This window comes from Mus caroli, chromosome 17, assembly GCF_900094665.2.
Source record: "Mus caroli chromosome 17, CAROLI_EIJ_v1.1, whole genome shotgun sequence".
NCBI lineage: Eukaryota > Metazoa > Chordata > Mammalia > Rodentia > Muridae > Mus > Mus caroli.
Window position 1 is genome coordinate 30,244,843 of NC_034586.1, and position 7,907 is coordinate 30,252,749.

General features: G+C 49.0%; 1 protein-coding gene across 1 annotated transcript; it reads right to left on the reverse strand.

Moving 5' to 3' along the window:
• On the reverse strand, nucleotides 1-2,926 carry LOC110312200 (H-2 class I histocompatibility antigen, D-37 alpha chain). Its single transcript, XM_021185754.1, has 7 exons — nucleotides 2,596-2,926; nucleotides 2,153-2,422; nucleotides 1,634-1,909; nucleotides 823-1,098; nucleotides 579-695; nucleotides 374-403; nucleotides 1-232 (listed from the first exon to the last, which is right to left on the reverse strand). Exons 1-7 carry the CDS (start codon nucleotides 2,672-2,674, stop codon nucleotides 189-191), a joined length of 1,092 nt encoding a protein of 363 aa, XP_021041413.1. The 5' UTR covers nucleotides 2,675-2,926; the 3' UTR covers nucleotides 1-188.
• Nucleotides 2,927-7,907: the final 4,981 nt, after the last annotated feature.

The window sequence follows — 7,907 nt, forward strand, 5'->3', positions numbered from 1 at the left end:
ATTATTTGATATACATATATAACTTTTACAAGTTATTATTATTGGTGCTTTAGTTGCATTCATGTCTACATTCATGAGACATGAACTGTTTGTTACTAGTAACAGACAGTGACCTGCCATGTCGGTGCTAGGAATTGAACCCCAGTCTCCCTTGTGCCTCAGGTCCAGTCCCAGGCCCCCAGGGATTTTCATGCCTTCTGAGGCCAGTCAGAGGTCTGGAAGCTCTTGCTGCCTGGTGTAGAAGAGATAACAAGGCACACTGAGAAGACAGAGAGGATGTGGCAAGAGGGGATTATGGGCTGGAAAAAATCCCAGCTCCATCCTGAGAGCCTCAGGGACAAGGGTGTGTCCCCTGCCCCCCTCTCACACTTACCTAGAACATGAGCATAGCTTCCTTTTATACCTGTGAGAAGAAAAGCCATGAGAGATCAGGGAAACAACAGCCCAAGGAAGTTCCGGGAACTGACAGCTGACCCAGTTGGAGACTGTAGCAATGTGGGTGTGGCTGTTTCCCATTAAGGAGCAGAGCACACTGCTAAAGGAGGCTGAGAGAAAACTCAGACCCTGCCCTTTCCTACCTAAGTGTCTCCTCTTCATCACAAAAGCCACTACAGCTCCAATGATGGCCACAGCTCCAAGGACAACCAGAATAGCAATGTGAGTCACCATATTGGAGTCAGTGGATGGAGGAGGCTCTGGGAAGGACAGGTACAGGAAATGAAGGTGAGGGTCATGACCCCAGCTCTCAGCCCTGACCAATTCAGGGTCTCCAGAAGGCTCCAGCTTTCCCTGACCCCAGTTCTGCACCCACACCCTCCTTACCCCATCTCAGGGTGAGGGGCTCAGGCAGCCCCTCATGGTACACATGGCATGTGTAATTCTGCTCCTTCCCAAGAGGCACCACCACAGATGCCCACTTCTGGAAGGTTCCATTCCCTGCAGGCCTGGTCTCCACAAACTCCATGTCCTGGGTCAGCTCCTCCCCATTCAACTGCCAGGTCAGGGTGATGTCAGCAGGGTAGAAGTCCAGGGCCCAGCACCTCAGGGTGACTTCATCTTCAGGTCTGGGGTGACGGGTCACATGTGCCTTTGGGGGTTCTGAGGGAGAGAGTTGAAAGGATGAGGCATCCTGCTTTCTTCTGGGGACTCAGCAGTGTCCATGTGACCATCCTGGGGTAGACAGAAGAACTGGGGTGGGATTAGGGTGTCCATCATCTAGACACCAGCTAGAGCACTTGCACCTGGAAGGATCTGTTCTTAGGGATGCCTTAGGATGTGAGCAGGACAACATGGACGGGAGGCTCCAGGTCTCTGCAGACTCGTGGGAAGGGCTTCTGGTCCTGAGCTGGGTGAGGGCCAAGAGATTGAGAAAAGCTGGAGTCTGGCTCTAGAGACACTGAGTAGGGCAAGGAGGGAGGCCTGAGAAAGCCCCCCATGGGTCCAGGGTCATTGTCAAGCCTGATCTGCTTGTGTTAAGGATTAAAATCCCTACAGGGGAAAAGCAGTCTTGGGAGTCTCTCTCCCTCCTCCTCCACCGAGCTGTGCCCTCTGAACAGCGTTCTGCCCCTGAGTTATATACCTCAAGGCTTTCCCCCAAACCCCAGAGGAAAAGTGAGGAGAGGTCTCCAGGCACCTGAGCGCAGCAGTGTCTCGTTTCCCAGCTGTAGGTATTTCTGGAGCCACTCCACGCAAGGACCTTGCAGGTATGCCCTCTGTTGGTGGGCCTCACCGGCCGCCTCTGACTTGCGCTTAGAAATCTGTGAGGCAAAGTCAGTCGCGGTCCAGGAGCGCAGGTCCTCGTTCAGGGAGATGTAATCCTGGCCATCGTAGGCCTCCTGACAATACCCGCGGAGCAGGCGCCCATCGGGCCCCAAGTCGCAGCCATACATCCACTGCAGCGTGTGAGATTCTGGAAGGGATACGCTGATGAGCGCCACCTGTGGCCACCTTGCCCATGTTAGGAGATATCCCAAAACAAAAGAGAAACAAAAGTGCAACCCCAAACCTAAGCAGAACTCTGCGGGGGCTTTCTTGTCTGAGGTTCTGGGTAGGCGTTTGGATGAAACTTTGTCTCAGCGGGTCAAGATGACCCAGGCCCGTCTCAGGGCACATGGGGGGGATCATAGCTGTGATCCCAGCCGCAGTCACTCACCGTCCTTACTCTGATTGTAGTAGCCGAGCAGGGTCCTCAGGTTTACTCTGAAGTTCCTCCCCATGTCCCTGGCTTTCCGAGTCTCCCGCTCCCAGTACTCCGGCTCCTCCTGCTTCATCCACAGCGCCCGCGGCTCCATCCTCGGATTCTCCGCGTCGCTGTCGAAGCGCACAAACTGCGTGTCGTCCACGTAGCCGACAATGATGAACCGGGGCTCCCCGAGGCCGGGCCGGGACACGGCGGTGTGGAAATACCGCAGCGAGTGTGGGCCTGGGGACGACGCGCGGTGAGACCCCAACCTCCCCTAGGCTCAAGGTCCCAGGTAAAGGCGGGGAGGGACTAGGACAGGGCGGCGGAACTTGGGGTGCTGCACCTCCTCCACCACCACCCTCCCTCCGCTTTTCCTCGCAGTCTTTTTCGCTCCCACCCCTCCCCTCACTTACCAGTCTGGGTCGGGACTGTGGCGCTGACCAGCACTGTGGCTTTGGTCAGCAGCTGGAGCAAGTGGGCAAAAAGCAACATCCTCACTCCTTGGGTCTGTGAGGAACCATAAGGAGGACTGTATTCCTGTTGACTTCGTACTTTGAAACCTGTGCGTAGCTGATTGGCTTCTAGAAAACTAGGCGTCCAACAGAAATGAGAATTGAGACTGCATCATTTGTGTCTTTATGAAAGAGAAAGCAGTAGGATCCCTTTTCATGACCTACAGCTTTAACCGGGACAATCTTCTCTGGCACTTGTGTTCTTGGGCAAACTGTTTCTGCAAGTCTTGTTGCACAATCTGTGCAAGCTTCGACTTAGTTAATTAGTTAATTTATTAACTTTATGTCCTGACTACAGTTTCCCCTTCCTCCTTTTCCCAGTCCTCCCCCTCCCCTCTCCCCTTCTCCCTTTCTCTTCCAAAAAGGGGAGGTTTTCCAGTGGGTATCAGCCAGCCCTGGCATATCAAGTTGTAGTTATTTTTCTTAAAAGAATTATTTATTTATTGTATGTATATTTGTATACTGCAGCTGTCTTCAGACACACCAGAAGATAGCATCAGATCTCATTACAGATGGTTGTGAGCCACCATGTGGTTGCTGGGAATTGAACTCAGGACCTCTGGGAGAGCAGTCGGTGCTCTTAGCCAATGAGCCCCAAGTTGTAGTTATTTTATTTTACAAATCATGTTTATATGTGTGTTTGTGTGTGGATAGATGAATGCAGTGCCCGATGAGGACCCAACAGAGCGTAGGATCCCTGGAGCTGGAGTTTCAGGTGGTTGTGAGGTGTGGCCTGAGTGCTGGGATCTGACCTCAGGTTCCTTGCATAATCTTAGGTATAAGCTCTTAACAGCTGAGCCATCTCTCCAGTCGCAGAAGGACTCTGTTTAGTACTCTGTTCTGTGTAAACATGAAACACTGTAACTATACAAGTGGCAGTTATTAGATGGTTGATTTTAATGTAACTCCACCATGGGATGTTTCTATCTCGCTATGCTAAAACCACTGGGTCATCAGAAAGATAAATACGGTACGTATTCACTTAATATGTGGATATTATCCGTGAAATAAAACAGCCAAACTACAGTCTTTAGACCCAGAGAGGTTAGGCACAGAGGAAGGGACACAAGGATCTCCCTGGGAGGGAAAGTAGGGTAGGTGTCTTAGTTAGGGTTTTACTGCTGTGAACAGACACCATGACCAAGGCAAGTCTTATAAAAAACAGCATTTAATTGGGGCTGGCTTACAGGTTCAGAGGTTCAGTCCATTATCATCAAGGTGGGAGCATGGTAGTATCCAGGCAGGCATGGCCCAGGCAGAGCTGAGAGTTCTATGTCTTCATCCAAAGGCTGCTAGTGGAAGACTGACTTCCAGGCAACTAGGGTGAGGCTCTTATACCCACACCCACAGTGACACACCCATTCCAACCAGGTCACACCTATTCCATCAAGGCCACACCTTCAGATGGTGCCACTCCCTGGTCCAAGGATATACAAACCATCACAGTAGGTTTTATGGCCGGTCAGGTACTGAGTTTTGGGGGGGGGGGGGGTTGGGGGGGGTGGCAAGGGGGGGGGATAAGGGGGGGGGGGGGGGGGGGGGGGGGGGGGGGGGGGAGGGGAGAAGAGGTTGAGTGACAGAATGTGGGGAGAGACAGCTAGAGATAAGGGCTATATGAGGGGCACAAGGGAAACCCAATGTAGTGGAAACTTCCTAAAATATGAAGCCTTTAAATAATGAGGGAGTCTGAGCCCCAACTGGCCATCTCTCGCTACCAAAGGAAGCTTCCAGTGCTAGAGTGTAACTGGGTAACATCCAGTAGATTTAGGGACCCAGAATGTAACGAACTGGGTTACATCCACTTGAATTATTGACCAAAGGGTTCCCATGGAAATTCCCAGACAATCCAGGCTCTCCATAAACTGACAACAGGACCCCATTTCTGAAGACAAGCCTCTTCTGGCCTGCAGGCCTGCAGATAGGCAGAACACTGTGTACAGAATAAATACATAAATGAATTTTTAAAAAAAGCTTTGACCTGATAGGTTCTTGCTCAGTTTTGAGATGTTTGAAATAAGCCACGTCCATAGCCAAGAAAGTTACCATGTCATTTGTATGTCCCCTGTTTCTAACTGAGGATAAATCAAGGGCCTCACAAATGGCAGGCAAGCACTGTACACCTGAGGTTCAGTGCTGTGTGTGGACTTGGCAGCCAAGACTTTTTAGGTGTCACTGAAACACTGGAGAAGGTGGGTCTCTGATGAGAGAGTTAGGGCTGAGGAAGGCAGCATTTGACACATACCTCACTGGCCCAAACTGGATTGTTTACAGAACCTGTGCAAAGCTGATCCAACAGGGGCTACAAGAACTGCATGCTGCTCTGGTCACACTGCAGAATGCACTAGTGGGCGTGAGCCACAGTGGACATGGGAGGCACCAGAGACCTGAAGGGTTTGCATCTCCATGGTAACCAGCTACAGGGGCTCTTCCAGCTCTCTGAAGCAGGTGCCTTGGAGAAAGCTCAGGATCCAGTTAGGGGAAATAGGAAACACATGGCTGGATCCTTGCAGAGCAGCAGTGCCAGCAGAGAAAACCAAAACCAAAACCACTGATGGTGGCAAGTTTATGAAGGGTCTAAGGTTTAGAGGCAACTCTTACAAATGGTGGAGCACAGAAAGTGGAAGCTATTTCCCAGAGGATGTCTATATCACAGCCTGAGGACTCCGTAGAATGTGACAGGGACAATGGGGTAAGATAGGAGCAATTTTTAATTTTTTTTCTTTGCTTTTTTTCGAGACAGGGTTTCTCTGTATAGCCCTCGCTGTCCTGGAACTCACTCTGTAGACCAGGCTGGCCTCGAACTCAGAAATCCACCTGACTCAGCCTCCAGACTGCTGGGATTTAAGGCGTGTGCCACCACGCCAGGCTAGATAGGAGCAATTTTATCTTCTATACTATGAAGACTCAGTTGTTCTCCATACTGGAGAGTCTGCATGTATATGGTGCAAATAGGGTAGCAAATAAACACTGCTAATCATTTATTTGGTTTGCATCAAGCACCAAAGGTTCCTGCTGCAGGGCACTGTTGACTAACTAGACCCAGCAGTGGGGCGGGACTAACCTCTGGAATGACCTTTGTTCCCTCCTCACTGTCCTGGCTGGTGGAGATGAACTGGAAGGCAGGCTTTAGGGCTTGCAGCTATTGTTGCTTTCTCGCATGTGATTCTGAGAACTACACTCTGCAGAAATCAGAAAGAGAATATACAGAAAGTGGTTGAGGCCCAGAGCTCAGGCTCCAGCCTTAAAGGACTTCCCAGAACAGGGTGAATTTGTTTTGTAAGCTTGTGAAGCTAATGGACACCTCTAAAGCCTTTTCAGCCAGGAGCAAACTGCCACCTGGTGGCCATCCTGAGAAACACTTGTTTCTGCGTGCCTCTGGGGTGTGTTGGGATGAGTTCTCTGTTCAAAGTTCATGGTTGTGTCCTGAACTGTTATTCTTTTATTTTATTGCTTTATTTAGTTCTCTCTCTCTCTCTCTCTCTCTCTCTCTCTCTCTCTCTCTCTCTCTCTCTCTCCTGTAGACAAGGCTGACCAGGAATTCTCAGAATTCCACCTGCCTCTGTCAGGTGCTGGGATTAAAGGTGTGTGCCACCAACATCCATCAAGAAACATTAATTTTAGAGACATAACATATTTTGAGTTGTAAAGAGACCTGATTGTAGGGCGAGTAACCCCATTATCTTGTAGCAAATGGCATTGCCTAACGCCTGCCACAGTATTAGTCAGATGGCAGATACTTCAGCTGGTCCACAAGAACCTGAGATTTCCAGTTGTCAGTTCTTAGGTGGGTTGTTGGTTCTCAGATGGACTCCACAGTGTGCTGGTAGGACCAATATAGAATCAGCTGTCTTTGCAGGTAACAATGTGTTCTCAGAGCTAGCCATCCCCATGACTTTGTGGAAACTTCTTTCCTGGCCCCTTTTCAATATGTCAAAGTAGGATTTTTATTTGTAGAAAGCAAAACAGAGATGTGGTATTTAGCTGTTGTAATAATGGATCTTACAAGTGCATGCAAGAATCGCAGCTTGTAAATAACTCAAGATTGGATCCTTAGGACTGTCGAGATGACTCACTGGATAAGAGCACTGTCTGGTCTTCCTCAGGTCCTGAGTTCAAATCCCAGAAACCACATGGTGGCTCACAACCATCCGTAATGATTTCTGACACTCTCTTCTGTGTGTGTCTGAATACAGCTACAGTGTACTTATGTATAATAGTAAATAAATCTTTGGGCCTGAGTGAGCAAGGTTGACTGGAGCAATCGGGACCCGACCTGAGTAAGCAGGGCTGACCGGAGCGAGCAGAGGTCCTAAAATTCAACTCCTAACAACCACATGAAGGCTTACAACCATCTGTACAGCTACAGCATACTCACATACATAAAATAAATAAATAAATCTTTTTTTTTTTTAAGATGGGATCCTTAACTCCAAGAGTTAAGCCAGCAAGGGGATTTAGAAAGGACATTTGTAAAACAATCCATTAACTTACCATGCAACCTCGTTGTACATGGTAATTTATACAGACTTTTCCACTCAGGCATTTAACTGTAATCTTGTCAAGACTTGATTTTCTATTGCCTTAAAAAATATTAGAATTTGGGGCTGGCGAGGTGGCTCTGTGGTTAAGAGAGAGCACTGACTGCTTTTGCGGAGAACCTGGGTTTGAATCCCACATACAGCAGGCAGCTCACAACCGTGGTCACTGATGAGGTAAATATTGAAAATTTGGTTTTGGAAAAAGAAAAGACACACAGAGCAAGGAACAATATTTCAGATCTGGATTTATTTGATTTCTTAAAAGTATGTTTACTTTTTAATTAATTAATTAATTATATCTTTTGAGACAGTTACTTTGTGTCACCCTGGCAGTCCTGGAACTCTGTAGACCAGGCTGGCCTCAAACTCAGAAATCCACCTGCCTCTGCCTCCCAAGTGCTGGGATTAAAGGCCTGGCCAGCAGCAGCCATTTTTTCTTAACATTTATCTTTCACCTCTCTAAATCTTCCTGCCGAAAGTCTACATTAACATGCTTTTATTTTTTTCTTTTTCCCGGGCCTTCCCAGGTGTTCGCCTATGACGAGATGAAGCTGGATGACTCCCTCCCAGCCGCTGGCTGCCAGCAACTCCTGGAGCACGAATGCAAGCTCTGTACTTTCCAGCAACTCCTGGAGCACGAATGCAAGCTATGTACTTTCCAGCAACTCCTGGAGC

What these genes read in the sequence shown, in the direction of transcription:
- LOC110312200 (XM_021185754.1), bottom strand. Translation starts at nt 2,674, where the DNA reads ATGTTGCTTTTTGCCCACTTGCTCCAGCTGCTGACCAAAGCCACAGTG. An exon ending in GCCCCTCACCCTGAGATGGG is followed by an intron (nt 696 to 822) that starts GTAAGGAGGGTG and finishes TGTCCTTCCCAG; the next exon opens with AGCCTCCTCCATCCACTGAC. An exon ending in GATGAAGAGGAGACACTTAG is followed by an intron (nt 404 to 578) that starts GTAGGAAAGGGC and finishes TTCTTCTCACAG; the next exon opens with GTATAAAAGGAAGCTATGCT.